This window comes from Saccopteryx leptura, chromosome 1 (assembly GCF_036850995.1).
Source record: "Saccopteryx leptura isolate mSacLep1 chromosome 1, mSacLep1_pri_phased_curated, whole genome shotgun sequence".
In the NCBI taxonomy this organism is placed as follows: domain Eukaryota; kingdom Metazoa; phylum Chordata; class Mammalia; order Chiroptera; family Emballonuridae; genus Saccopteryx; species Saccopteryx leptura.
This window is the reverse complement of record NC_089503.1, coordinates 180,526,981-180,542,190: the sequence shown is the minus strand read 5'-3', so window position 1 is coordinate 180,542,190 and position 15,210 is coordinate 180,526,981. Positions and strand designations below refer to the sequence as shown.

Here is a 15,210-nt window from a genome sequence, read left to right as displayed (position 1 = left end):
ATTGAGGTCTCCAAGTATGATTGTATTTTTGTCAGTTTTTGTTTTAAGGTCAATAAGTAGCTGTCTTATATATTTTGGTGCTCCTTGGTTTGGTGCATATATATTAAGAATTGTTATGTCTTCTTGATTCAGTGTCCCCTTAGCCATTATAAAATGGCCATTTTTGCCTCTAAGTACTTTTGCTGTCTTGTAGTCAGCATTATCAGATATGAGTATTGCTACGCCTGCTTTTTTTTGGGTGTTGTTTGCTTGGAGTATTGTTTTCCAGCCTTTCACTTTGAATTTGTTTTTATCTTTGATGCTTAGATGAGTTTCTTGTAGGCAGCATACAGTTGGATTTTCTTTTTTAATCCATTCTGCTACTCTGTGTCTTTTTATTGGTAAGTTTAATCCATTTACATTTAGTGTAATTATTGACACTTGTGGGTTCCCTATTGCCATTTTATAAATTGCTTTCTGTTAGTTTTGTATCTTGTTTGATTCTTCTCTTTTGTTTTTCTATTGTTTGTTTTTGTTTGTTTGTATTCCATACTTCTTTCTTCTGTTGCTACCTTTTTTAAGTCAAGTGTTTTTGTGGTGGGTTTTTCAAGGGTGGTTACCATTAAGTAATGAAAAGGGTACCTACCATATTCATTGTAGTACCCTTTCTTATGAGTATTTCTGCGCTTCATCGTCCTTTGCTACTGTTAATCTTCATCTTTTCTCCCCTTTTTTTTCTTTTGTTGTCACAGTTTAAGTTTGGTTTTATTGTTTTCTTGGTGGAGCTGTTACTTGTGGTTTTGTTTTCTTTTGTTCTTTGAATCTGGTTGGAAAACCCCCTTTAGTATTTCCTGGAGTGGGGGCTTTCTGATGATAAATTCTCTCATCTTTTCTGTATTTGTGAATGTTTTTATATCTCCTTCGTACTTGAAGGATAGCTTTGATGGGTATAGTATTCTTGGCTGAAAGTTTCTCTCTTTCAGGGCTTTGAATATTGGGGTCCACTCTCTTCTAGCTTGTAGAGTTTCTGCTGAGAAATCTGATGATAATCTAATAGGTCTTCCTTTATATGTTGTATTCTTCCTTTCCCTGGCTGCCTTGAGAATTTTTTCTTTGTCATTGGTTTGTGTCATCTTCATTATGATGTGTCTTGGAGTGGGTTTGTTGGGGTTAAGAAAACTCGGTGTTCTGTTTGCTTCTTGAATTTGAGGCTTTAGTTCTTTCCACAGGCTTGGGAAGTTCTTATCTATTTCTTGTTTGAGTATATTCTCCATTCCATTTTCTTTCTCTTCTCCCTCTGATATACCTATTATTCTTATGTTATTCTTTTTGATGGAGTCAGACAATTCCTGTAGGGCTTTCTCGTTTTTTATTATTTTTGAGTCTCTTTCTTCTTCTCTCTGTTGTGCCTCAAGTTGCTTGTCTTCTATTTCACTAATCCTTTCTTCTAACTGGGCTGTTATATTAGCTAAGATTGTTATTTTGTTTTTCAGTTCGTGAATTGAGTTTTTCATTTTTGTTTGATTTGTTTTTATAGTTTCAATTTCCTTGGTAATATATTCTTTGTGTTCGTTGAGTTGTTTTCTGATTTCCCTAAAATACCTTTCTGTGTTTTCTTGTATATCTCTGAGTATTTTTAAGATTTCTATTTTAAATTCTCTGTCATTTGGCTCCAAGGCTTCCAATATGTTAAATCTTTTCTCCATAGATTTTTCCACATCTATTTGTGTTACCTCTCTATCTTTTGTATCCATAATATTCTATTTACTTTTTCTTATTGGCATCTGAAGGTGGTCTTGTTGATAGTGTTAATTAGAATTAATAAAGAATAAAAAGCGAAAAAGAAAAAGAAAAAAAAAAAAAAAGGAAAACACTCCACGCACAAAAAAAGTAATAATTTATTATTTTCCCCTTTTTTCTTTCTTCTCCTCCCCTCCTCTCACCTCGTTAGGGAAATATCGTGATGACCTGTGAATTATATTATGCTAAATGGAACAAAAACTGCCTATAACGGAGGGCCTGATTTGGGGTGAAGAGTTCAAGGGGCAAAAGAGGGAGTAGGGACCTACTAAATGCAAAAAAAAAAAAAAAAGGAGAATATCTTAGACAAGCATAAAATGATTTGCTTGTAAGTGATGGTCGACTAAGAGATATAATGAGAGGGATAAGAGGGAAACAGAAAAAAGGAGAGAAAAAATAATAATAGTTAAAGAAGTAAAAAATAAAAATAATAAGTAAAAATCTGTTGTATTAAGTGGAGCGAAGACTAAATACAATGGAGACTTTGGGTTGGGAGGAATGCTAGTGATTTAAAAAGCAATGTAAAAAGTACCCAAAATGCCACAAAAACAAACAAATAAAGGAAAATCAAGAACAAAAGCAGAAAACAGAAAAAAAAAAAAAAAAAGAACAAACAACAAAAAAAAACAAAAAAACTTGAGTCCCAAATTAAATAATTTGTTCGTGATTGAGGATTAACTGGGAGGAAAAGTAAAAGGAGAAAAGAAGAAACGAATAGAAAGGAAAAAATAAGAAAAAGAGAAAAACGAAGGAAGAAAAAAAGGAAAGGGAAAAAAAAACAAAAAAAAACAAAAAGAAAACAAAAGGGGAGAGAGTGAGAGTTAAGGGTTTTGGAGTGCAACCCTAAAGGATAGTAAGGATGAAGAAAAGAAATAAAATGTAACACTCATGGGTAGTGTAGTTCAAGAAAAGGGTAGCATAAGATGGGCAGAGAATAAAAGGACCGAGGTGGAGGAAATACAAATAATAATAAAGGCAATAAGAAAGAAGAAAGAAACAACAACAACAAAGAATAAGTGGAACAAGTTATAAAGTCTGTGGATTTTTCTTGATTTTGAGAGGTTAACTTCTTCCTTTTTCTTTTCTCTCCCTCTTCCTGGTCGGTGATTCTGTACCCCAGGTTCTGCTCCTGTGTCACGCTTAGGTAGGGATTTGCAGTTGATGGGATTCTATGGCAATGTCATATAATTGGCTTTAGTCTCGCTGGTAGTCAAGGCTTGTTGGCGTTTGCAGGGTCCAACCATGAGAGAGTTTGCTTTCCTGGAGTCTCTCCCCTAGTCTCCCCTTCCTGAATTAGCAGCCTGGTGATCCAGCTATGAGGCTGCCACTGCTTCTGTCTGGGCAGTAAGAGGCTCAAAAAGCTGGGAAATCCCCACTGTATCCTCACTCAGCGCAAGGCTCTGGGTAAGGCTCTGGCAGTCAGAGCCTCCAGCGTAATCAGGCGGGGGTGGGAGTCAATCGTTGTCAAGGTGACTGTTCAGCGCCTACCATTCAGTTGGACCACTCAACTCAGGGTTTCCACACTTTGTAGCCTGTTTTGGCTGGGAAGAAGATGCACTATTCGCTGCTTGCTGTATAGATCTTAATATCTGCCAAGTCCCTCTTGTTAGCGTTTATCCCTGAATATGGAGGCTCTGTCAATCAGAAGTTGCCCCCACCCCTTTAGCGAACGGCACTGAAAAATATTATACCTCTTGTCTTGGATCGATGAACTGGGAGAGATCTTATCAATTAGAGCCCCGTGGGTGCGCAGATTTCGTGGGTTAAGCTAATTTCAGTGATTGGATCTGCAGCTGTGCTCCAGAGAGTATTTCAGGCTGCCTGCGCGCCCCTCCCCCAACGCTTGATTGTTAGCTTGAATGGCTGGGTGAGGTGCCCCGCCCACGGAGAGAATCTCCGGACTAGGAAAGACAGGTTTGGCGCCCCTCCCGGACTGCGGCACAGGGGCGCGCGCGGCTTCTCAGTGCACGCCGGTGGCCGGGACTCCCAGGACCGCGGCACGGGGCACGCGCGCGGCTTCTTAGTGCACTCCGGTGGCCAGGACTCTCCAGACCGCGGCGCGGGCAGCTGCACGTGTGGGTTGACTCACCACAGGCGTATTCCCTCCTCGGCAACAGTCCTTTCGCTTTCAGTGTGTGTGTGGAACTCCGGGATGCTCCGAGGATATATTTTTCTGTTTCTAGTTGATAAATTTGTTGAGATTTTGGGGAGATCTGTCGGATGCGCTGCTTACGGCGCCATTTTCGTGACGTCACCCCGAGATATTTCTTATAAGTGAAATCATCCCATATTTGTCTTGTGTTTGGTTTATTTAACTTAGCATATTGTCCAGGTTCATTTCTGTTGCAGCATGTATCAGAATTTCATTTTTTTAATAGCTGAATAATAATTCATTATATGTACATATTGCATTTTGTTTACCCATCCATTTGTTGCTGGACACTTGAGTTGTTTTCATCTTTTGGTTTTTGTGAATAATGTTACAATCAACAATGACATTCAAGTATCAGAGTCCTGGCTTTCAATTATTCAGAGTATAACAAGGAGTGGAACTGCTGGAACATATGGTAATTCTGTGCTTTGCTTTTTGAGTAACCACTTAACTATTTTACATGGCAGCTACATTATTTTACATTCCCACCAGAATTTCAATTTCTCTACATCCTTACCAACCCTTGCTCTCTCTCTCTATTTATTTTTTTACATATAGCAATCCTAATAGATATGAAGTGGCAATTAATTGTGGTTTTGATTTGCTTTTCTCAACAACAAATGACAGTGAGCGTCTTTTCATGGGATTATTGGCGATTTTTGTATCTTCTTTGGAGAATTATCTAGCCAAGTCATTTGTCCACGTTTTAAGTGGGTTTGTCTTTTTTTTGTTGAGTTGTAGGAGTTCTTTATATACTCTGGATATGAAACCCTAATAACACATATATGATTTTGCAAATATTTTCTCCCATTCTATGAGTTGTCTTTTCACTCTCCTGATTGATAGTATCCTTAGATACACAAGTTTTTACTTTTTTTTTAATTTTAATTTTTTTATTTTTCTGAAGTTGGAAACAGGAAGGCAGTCAGACAGACTCCCACATGCGCCCGACAGGGATCCACCTGGCATGCCCACCAGGGGGTGATGCTCTGCCCATCTGGGGCTTTGCTCTGTTGCAACCAGAGCCATTCTAGCACCTGAGGCAGAGGCCATGGAGCCATCCTCAGCGCCTGGGCCAACTTTGCTCCAGTGGAGCCTTGGCTGCGGGAGGGGAAGAGAGAGACAGAGAGGAAGGAGAGGGGGAGGGATGGAGAAGCAGATGGGCACTTCTCCTGTGTGCTCTGGCAGGGAATCGAACCCGGGACTCGTGCACGCCAGGCCGATGCTCTACCACTGAGCAAACCGGCCAGGGCTCAAGTTCTTAATTTTGATGAAGTTCAATTTATCTCCTTTTTCTTTTGTTGCCTGTGCTGTTAGAGTCATATCCAAAATCCACTGCCAAATCCAAGGTAAATGGCCCTGGCCGGTTGGCTCAGCAGTAGAGCATCGGCCTGGCGTGCGGGGGACCCGGGTTCGATTCCTGGCCACGGTACACAGGAGAAGCGCCCATTTGCTTTTCCACCCCCCCCCCTCCTTCCTCTCTGTCTCTCTCTTCCCCTCCCGCAGCCAAGGCTCCATTGGAGCAAAGATGGCCCGGGCGCTGGGGATGGCTCCTTGGCCTCTGCCCCAGGCACTAGAGTGGCTCTGGTCGCAGCAGAGTGACGCCCCAGAGGGGCAGAGCATCACCCCCTGGTGGGCAGAGCGTCGCCCCTGGTGGGCGTGCCGGGTGGATCCCGGTCGGGCGCATGCGGGAGTCTGTCTGACTGTCTCTCCCTGTTTCCAGCTTCAGAAAAATAAAAAAAAAATAAAAAAAAGAAAAATCCAAGGTAAATGACTTAACCCTGTTTTCTTCTAAGAGTTTTACGGTTTTAGCTCTTATACTATATTTAGGTCATTGACCCATTTAATTTTAGTATATGATGTGAGAAAGGGTTCCAACTTCATTGTTTTGCATGTGGAAATGTACTTGTTCTAGCGTCATTAAAAGATTATTCTTTTTTTCAATAAATGGACTTGGCACCTTTGTCAAAAATCAACAGTAGCAGTTTCTTAGGGCTGCCATCACAAAGTACCACAAACTGGGAAGCTTAAACCTGCACAAGTTTAATATCTCATTGTTCCATACTCTACAAGTCCAAATCCCAGGTGTTGGCAGGGCACTATTTTCCTGGGGAGGGGCCCTCCTTGTCTCTTCCACCTTCCAGTAGTCCCAGGTAGTTTGTGGCATCTGGCAGCATAACTCCAATCTCTGCTTCTGTTCTTACAAGGCTGTCTTCTTCACACTGTGTCTGTCTTTTCCTTTCCTTATAAGGACAAAAGGTCATTCTGAATTAAGGTTCACCCTAAAGATTTCATCTGAACTTGATTATATCCTCAAAGATGTGATTTATTTCCCCCAAATAAATTCACATTCACAGATATGAGACATTAGGACTTCAATCTCTATCTTGGGAAGAGGGGCATGATTCAAACCTTCATAGCCGCATATACCTGGTTTATTTCTGGACTCTCCATTCTACTCCATATGTCTACATGTCTACCCTTATGCCAGTATCACTAGCATTGTAATAAGTTTTCAAATTGAGAAGTGAGAGCTCTCCAACTTTATTCTTCTTTATCAAGATTGTTTTTATAATTTTTTTGAATTTTGTCAAACTTTCTCAAACTCTGATTTTGCCAAAGTTAGCCAAATTCTTCAGAAACAAAATCTTTGTTATTGATCTTCATTATGGGTCACATTTCCTGCTGCTTTACAAGCCTGGAGATTTTTTCCTGGACACCAGACATTGTGAATTTTACCTTTCTGGGTATTAGATATTTCTCTATCCTTATAAATAGTCTTAAGTTTCATTCTGGGACCCAGTTAAGTTACTTAAAACGATGGTGATCCCATGGGTACCTTTTTTAGAATGGAGTAGAACTCAGTCTAGGGTTAATTATTCCCCACTACAGAGGTATAGAGACCAATGCCCCGTGAACTGTGAGGTTTTCCAGTCTAGCTTTAGTAACAGGCACCACTCCTGACCCTGTCAGTTCCAGGAACTATAAATTCTAATCTTTTTTAGTGCTTTCCCCCTGCCCTTGGGTAGTTTCTTCACATGTGTGTACTGGTCAGTACTCAGTGCATACTTCAAATTGACCCTCTGCAGAGTTCTTTCTCTGCATAGCTCTTACACTCTTGAGACTGGGTCCTGTGAATAGGGGCCCATGTCAGTCTCCCTGGACTCTCGGCTTCCATTTGTAGTATTCCTGATTTCCATGTATGAAAAGACCCTACAAGCTCCTAAATAGCTACCCCACATTTTTTGGGATGACACACAAAAAGTACCTGTTTCCCTCTCTGATAAACATGTTCCCTCATCTGAACCTAAGTATGGCCCCGTTCAGATGGTCCTCTATCCAAATGGAATCATTACTGCCTTCTTCTCAGTTGCCATGCTGACCCCCCCCCCCCCCACTGAGGAGCCCAGAAAATCTCTGTACTGGTCTATTTCTCTCAATGAATCTGTTTAATTAAGGTATCATTGTATATGCCACTTACTCATCTACTCATAAAGCTATATAGTGGCTTTACTTTTATCATCTCAAAACTCTAAGTTCTTTAATGTTAAAGGAAAAGTGTAATCAAGTATACCATTCATTGTAAGAAAGTTAGCAGCACCCTTGCCTCTTGGTCACCGCTTGTTAGGTATCAGTAGTAGCAACCACCTCTAACTACCCACCATTTACAACAGGGGTCCCCAAACTTTTTACACAGGGGGCCAGTTCACTGCCCCTCAGACCGTTGGAGGGCCGGACTATAAACAAAACTATGAACAAATCCCTATGCACACTGTACATATCTTATTTTAAAGTAAAAAAAACAAAATGGGAACAAATACAATATTGAAAATAAAGAATAAGTAAATTTAAATCAACAAACTGACCAGTATTTCAACGGGAACTATGCTCCTCTCACTGACCACCAATGAAAGAGGTACCTCTTCTGGAAGTGCAGCGGGGGCCGGATAAATGGCCTCAGGGGGCCGCATGCGGTCTGCGGGCCATAGTTTGGGGACCCCTGATTTTTTTTTTTAATATCTTAAACATTTTTTATTTATTCATTATAGAGAGGAGAGAGAGAGAGAGAGAGAGAGAGAGAGGGAGAGAGGGAGAAGGGGGGAGGAGCAGGAAGCATCAACTCCCATATGTGCCTTGACCAGGCAAGCCCAGGGTTTTGAACCAGCAACCTCAGAGTTTCCAGGTTGACGCTTTATCCACTGCGCCACCACAGGTCAGGCAGGACCCCTGATGTACAACAATCAGAATGCCTCCAGATATCCTTGGGAGGCAGGAATCCTCCAGGTGAGAAACACTGGACTAACACATTTCTACTCTATATTCTTATTTACTTTTTTTAAACCAAAAAGGGTAGAATGGCAGGAGTGGGGGCAAAGGAATAACTTTATTTCAGATTGCTAGGACTCAATAAAATATCTAATCCTCAAAAATCTACAGATCCACTTTTTCTGCTAATTATCTCACTCAAAAATATCTTAAAAGTATCTTTTAAAAGTAATCCCTTTAATCAAATTTACTAAATACTAACAATGTTAAATTACACTCAAACTACTGGAAGGCATCATGATGGATCTCTCTAGAAGAAGTAGTGAAACTAATATCAGTATCACTGAAGTTTCCATGATTAAAATTCAGGTTCACTCCAGGCTATGCTAATTTTATTAACTACTTACAAGTCTTATTTTAAAATTGCTTAATGTGAAACTTACTTCTTAAGAATAAGCTTCTCTACTTCTGATCTCTCATTTTTCAAAATATAATCCCCAAGACTTAGAATTTGTTTTTAAATGACTCAAGGAAGAAAATTAATTAATCAGTTAATTAATTAAATTAGCAGCTAGAGCTAAAAGAGAGAGAGCCAGAAAGTTCAAATCTATATAGTGTTGTCTTCCAAGGGAATAGAAAAATATTTCATACCAATTCCACATTTTGAGGAGGCACATATAGAAGGCTGATGCGATTACCTGCAACATGAGCTCACAGTCATCTCTTCCAACAAAAATCATTTCCCGTGGCAGCCTGTGGCGAATGCCTCCACTGCTCACCAAAAACCAAGATGTTAAGCTCATTTTCCGCTTAGCTTCTAAGTCTTTGGCAAAGCTACGTCATCCTGCAGAGAGATATTCAGAAAAACATATACTCAGATATTTTTAGCTTTAGCATCCCCATAAGTAGGTCTAAGAATAAAACTGCATTCAACATTTTCCCCTGAACAGAACTGAAAGTCCACAAGTCCCAGGAAGTCACATATCTACCAAATTCCCACTAGTTAGTAAGCCTAGAGACTCCACTAAGAGTTCAATTAAAAAAGACATTAAGTAATTATGTAGAAAGTCAACTTAATAAACATTTATCATACTCCCGAAAAGACTCTGAGCATCACTTATAAACTATAATACTCAAGAAAATGGTCACATTTGCATCATGTTAATCTCAGTAAACACTAGCAATATGGCACAAGAAAATGTCTAACTTATAAATGATTTGAGAAAGACTAAATTAAAATGAAAGCACTTGATATGTGATAAAGAACTAACCACTGGAAAGCAAAGAAACAGTTTCTTTGTCTAACAACTGTAGACTACTGGATGCACTTCCAAAAACATCAGATTTCAATGTCTTCATATGTACTTTACTCACTTTATACATTTTTCTAGAGCAACAATTCTTAAACCTTTTGTTCTCGGGACTCTTTTTTCACTCCAAAAAAAAAATCCCAAATAACATGGGTTTTATATATATATAACTGTTTTATATATTTATATATATATATTTATATATATATTTATATATATATATTTATATATATATTTATATATATATATTTATATATATATTTATATATATATAACTGAAAATGAAAACTGAGGAGTTGATACTCATCAATTTGTTTAAAATAAATCAATTTCATGTAAAAACTAACATTTTAATAAAAATATTTTTTTCAAAAGAAAAATAATTAAGAGATAACAATAGCAATAGTTTATATTTTTAAAAAACCTCTGTAATGTCTTAATAGAAAATTTTCATATAATCAGCATTCAATCTGTTATCATATATTAGCCCTCAACAAGAAAGATTCAGCACTTTCTGAGGAGTGGGATAAATGGACTTCCAGAATACTTACAATGTCTAATTCTTCCTCATTCACTCTCCTTCTTTCCCTAACTCTCCCTCTCCGACCACCCCCACACACATATTTATAAGAAATAAATATATATACAGGAATAACTTGGAGATAGTATAGGTTTGTTTTCAGACATTGTAATAAAGCGAATATTGCAATAAAGCAAAGTTACGTGAATTTTTTGGTTTTTCAGTACAGATAAGTTACTGTGAGGTCGGTTGGCACATGTCAGGGAAGGTCACATGAGGAACCAGGCCTGGGAACTTTGGCTGGTACCGCCCACACCCATGCCCACCAAAAAGAAACGGCCTGGAGTCCTTTGAAAAAGAACGACCATCTGTCAGCCAATGAAATTTCGCCACATCATAGCAACCTGACTATCCTACCGATGCTATAAATTACCCCCAAACAGGGGAGGCGGGGCTTCTTTGGCCCCCGTTTTGCGGACCAGAGAACCTCATCTAGGAAACGCTCTATTAAATAAAGCTTTTGCTGTTCCACACTTCATGGCTACACCCTTCTTTCTTCCTCGGCAGGGAAAATACCTTACATTTGGTGCCAAATCCCATGAGGAGCTCGAAGTCCACAAGGGACCGCTCCTCTCACTTTCCCTTCAGAGGAAGAAACAGGACCTCCAACTTCCCACCCACTTCAGCTCACGGTGCAGTACATTCCCTGCCTCCAGCCTCCCCTCAGTTCTTTCCCTGTCCGTAATTGCAGCTGCGTCAGGGACCTCTTATCCATTCCAAGTGCGTATGTGCCTGTGGAGTCGTCCCAGACACACCCACTCTACCTAACTGTCCGGTGACCAGAGGATGAGTTGCGGGACGCCAATTCTCATGTCTGACCACTCTGAGGGCTGAGGGTGGCCATAGAGACACAGGAATTTAAACCTGACTGATATATACTCCTGGAGTGCCTTATCTGGAATCCCTCCCTCCCTAAAGAAGAATCTGATCTTCTCTGATGTGCCTGGGCCACAGAACCTACTGGATAATCGAACCAGGTGGCCTCCTGAAGGGACTTTTGATTTTAACACCCTCACAAATTTATTGCCAAAAAACTGGGAAATGGTTAGAGATCCCTTACATTCAGGGCTTCTAGTGTTTGTGCTCCCGTCCTAATCTCTGTGCCGTCTGCTCTAGGGCCCAGGCCCTTTTTGGCCAGAGAAACCTCAGTTAAACCCTCCACTCCTGATCTTTCCTCCTTCACCGACCTCCAACTCTCTCCCCCTCCTGCCCAACCCCCAGGAGGCGCCTCTCTCAGGACCCCTCTCTGGTCCCTCTGCGGACCTCTCCACTCAGGTCTCTTCCCTCCAGGAAGCCCCCTCCCCTGCCGGCCAGGAGCCCCTCCCTTCTCCTCTGTGTTCTTAAGCCCCTCCCCCATCAGGCCCTCCTCCCCTGGCCAGTGGGCTTCACCCGGGTTTGCAGGGCTCCTGACCCCACAGCCCAACCCTGGTGTTCTTGCAGGAAGGCCTGGCCCTGTCCTGCCTCTGGCTCCGGCATTTCTGGCTGGATCTGGGTGCTGAGCTCCTCAAGAGCCACCCTCCTCTTATTCCCGGCCCCCAAACCCCTATCCGAGACCTGATAAACATGGCATTTAAGGTTTTTAATGGTCGGGAGGAAAAGCTGAGGCTGTTCACCAGGTCCACATGCAGCAGAAGGTGACAATCCAAACCCAGGCTCTTGTGGCAGCCCTGAGGCTGGCAGAGCAACAGGGGCAAGGCATAGAAAGTGCCCGACCAAAGTCTGGACCACAAAGAGGAATCCCACCAGGAGCTTGCTTTAAATGTGGCAAGGAGGGTCACTGGTCCCGGCAGTGCCCCTGCCCGAGGCCACCCACTAAGCCCTGCCCTAACTGCAAGCAGCCTGGTCACTGGCGGAGCGATTGCCACCTTTGGGCAACAGGCTCTTCTTCAGCGTCTCTACGTGGAGGACAAGCCACCCAAATGGGAGGCCAAGCCAGCCAGGTGGGCCCATCGCTCGAACTTCTCCATCTCATAGACGACTGACGTGGCCCGGACTCGAAGACCTCCATTACCCTCGCCAAGCCCAGGGTAACACTGAAGGTAGCAGGTAAGTCCATCTCATTTCTTGTGGACACGGGGGCTACCTTCTCTGTTTTGCCATCATACTCTGGACCTCTAGTTCCCTCACAGGTCTCAGTTATGGGAATGGATGGGACCCCTTCTTTTCCCCTTCACACACCACTCCTGACATGCAGTTTGGATGGAATCCCCTTTTTCGTACTCCTTAGGATTCTTTCTTTACTTGACCTAATAGCTTCTTTCGACACTGGATTCCCAATTTTACTCTTAACTAAACTCCTCTATGAAGCTGCAAAAGAGACTCCCATGGGACATCTCACATCCCCCAACGCCATCAAAAGGGCTTTCTCTATGCTCCGAGTAGGCCTCATCTCCTCTCCCCCTCTCATTTTACCTGACCCCAGACGTCCCTTCCACCTTTTCACTGACTAAAAGCACTGTAATGCAATTGGAGTACTGACTCAACCTGTGAGGCCTACATACCTTCCCATAGAATATCTCTCTAAACAATTGAACACCACCATCAAAGGCTGGTAGCCCTGCCTCTGGGCACTGGGCGTGGCAGCTGAACTCCTCAAGGAGGAGACTAAGCTCACCCTTTCCCAACCCATCACTGTCTCCTCCTCCCATAGGCTCACCGACCGCCTTTAGCACAAATCTCTTTCTCTGTTGGGTCCTTCCTGCCTACAAGAATTTCACCTCCTGTTCATTGAAAACCCTTCAGTCATTCTTTTGCCCTCTCCCCGACTCAACCCAGCCACTCTACTGCCAGCTCCAACGACACTTCCGGAACCCACCCACTCTAGTACGGAACTAATAGATTTCCTCAATAGACCCCAAGATGAATTATCAGATTCTCCTTTAAAAGATCCAGATCTAATACTCTTTGTACATGGGAGCTCTGTACAGGGACCTGACAGATGACGATGGGCAACCTACGTGGTGGTCACCACCTCCTCCATCCTAGAAGCCCAACAGCTGCCAGAGGGCACCACCTCCCAGAAAGCAGAGCTGATTGCCCTCACACGGGCACTCACTCTGGCCCAGGGAAAACACGTAACTCTATATACTGACTCTAAATATGCTTTTCTATCACCCACAGCCACTCTGCCCTCTGAAAGGAAAGGGGCTTCCTCACTACCAAGGGCTCCCCCATAACCAATGCTACCTTCATTTCTAAACTTTTGCAGGCATAACAGCTTCCACTGAGGTTGCTGTGGTACATTGTAGGGGGGCCATCAAACCTCAAACCTCTTTGGACCCGGTGGCCTTGGGAAATGCTCGGGCTGATGCGGTGGCTCAAAACCTCACTCTGGGAGCCTCCCCCACTCCTCTCATGTTTCTCTCCACCTCCCTGAAACCTTCCTACACTCCTGAGGAAGGGTGGGGACATATGCAACCAGGAATGGATATTTCTCAGAGATAGACAAAGGACAGCCTTACCAAAAGGACAAGCTGAAACTCTCCTTTCTGATATCCACTGTTCCTTACACATAGGGCCAAAAGCTCTCTATCGATTCTTACAACCACTCTTTTTCTTTCCAGGCCTACAGCAGACTATCAAAAAGGTACATGCAGCATGCACTATCTGTTCCAAAGCCTCTACACAAGGGGGACTCCGTCCCCGCTTCCCTACTCACCAGCTGAGGGGCACATGCCAGGCCAGGATTGGCAAACTGACTTCACTCATATGCCCCCTTACAAAAATCTCTGTTATCTCTTAACTTTTGTTGATACCTTTTCAGGATGGATAGAAGCCTTTCTCACCTCTGAGATGGCAGACACCGATGCCTCCGTTCTTGTTGAACCTATCATCCTGCAATTTGGACTGCCGACTACCATCCAGTCAGACAATGGCCCGGCCTTCACTGCCCAAATAGTCCAGCAGGTTGCCACCTCTCTCATCACCTGGAAGCTCCACAAACCCTATCACCCTCAATCGTTGGGTAAGGTAGAAAGGGCCCATGGCATCCTGAAGAGTCAGCTAATCAAACTTTCCATCGAGACCAGACTCTCCTGGCCAAACCTCCTCCCCCTGGCACTCACTAGAATCAGAGCAACCCCGCGAAACCCCACTGGACTCAGCCCCTTTGAACTGGTTCACAGTTGACCATTCCTAATCAATCACAACTTACCTGTCAACCCCCTCCTCTTTCCATATATCTCCCCTTTCTGTCTTTACTCCTCCATCTTCTCAGGGAACACACGGACCGGACCGGACCCTTCCTCTCATAGGGGGTCCAGATGAAGCACACCCAATGGTCCCCCTCCAGCCAGGAGCCAGGGTTCTTCTGAGGGAGCTCCAGCCCGGCTCCCTGCAGCCCAGGTGGACAAGACCCCATATGGTAATATTGACTACTCCTACTGCAGCCAAGCTCCCAGGGCAAACACCTTGGCACCATGTCTCTCGCCTCAAGCTTGCCCCCATGCAGGACTGCTGGCAGTTAGAACCACTGGGCCCACCCATCTTCAGCTCACTAAAAGGTTGGGCCCTGCAGACCCTCTTGTTGCTCCTGTCCCTCCCACCAGAAACCTGCATCCAGAGTGAGTTAAAGCAAGAAGCAATGCTGTTCCAAGAGACTGGCCCAAAGGAAGAAAGCATCGGGGTCCTCAATCGTCTACAAGAGAAACTGCACAAGGACCTCTCCTCTTACAACCCGCTTAACTCCTGGTGGCAGCCACCCATCCTCACCTGGACTGCCCCTATCCTAGGTCCTCTTCTAGTTATCAGCATATTATTCATATTTACTCCTCTTTTTAAAATCCTTTCAGGACCACATCCGCGAAGTTTCTCGAGTCACAGTCAAACAGATGCTCCTACACCCATATACACGACTCTCCTCAAAGCCACCACCTTCCGACCTCCCCTCCCCACGATGCCCCTAACTAGCAGGAAGCAGCCAGATGAATAGCGGCGCCCCTATCTAACATAAAAGGTAGGACTGTGAGGTCAGCTGGCAATGGGGAAAGGTCACGTGAAGCACCAGGACCAGGAACTTTGGCTGGAACTGCCCACACCCATGCCCGCCAAAAAGAAATGGCCGGAGCTCTTTGAAAAAGAACGACCGTCTGTCAGCCAATGAAATTTAGCCACATCATATCAAC

At 43.3% G+C, this 15,210-nt stretch overlaps 1 protein-coding gene across 18 annotated transcripts in view; it reads right to left on the bottom strand.

Moving 5' to 3' along the window:
• CEP170 (centrosomal protein 170) overlaps positions 1 to 15,210 on the bottom strand; it is a 182,641-nt gene that overhangs the window by 76,922 nt on the left and 90,509 nt on the right. For all 18 annotated transcript variants that reach the window (XM_066381919.1, XM_066381891.1, XM_066381905.1 and 15 more), the window contains one exon: positions 8,896 to 9,041. In XM_066381919.1, coding sequence (XP_066238016.1) covers positions 8,896 to 9,000 — 105 coding nt within the window. In that variant the 5' untranslated portion in view covers positions 9,001 to 9,041. The remainder of the gene's footprint in view (positions 1 to 8,895; positions 9,042 to 15,210) is intronic.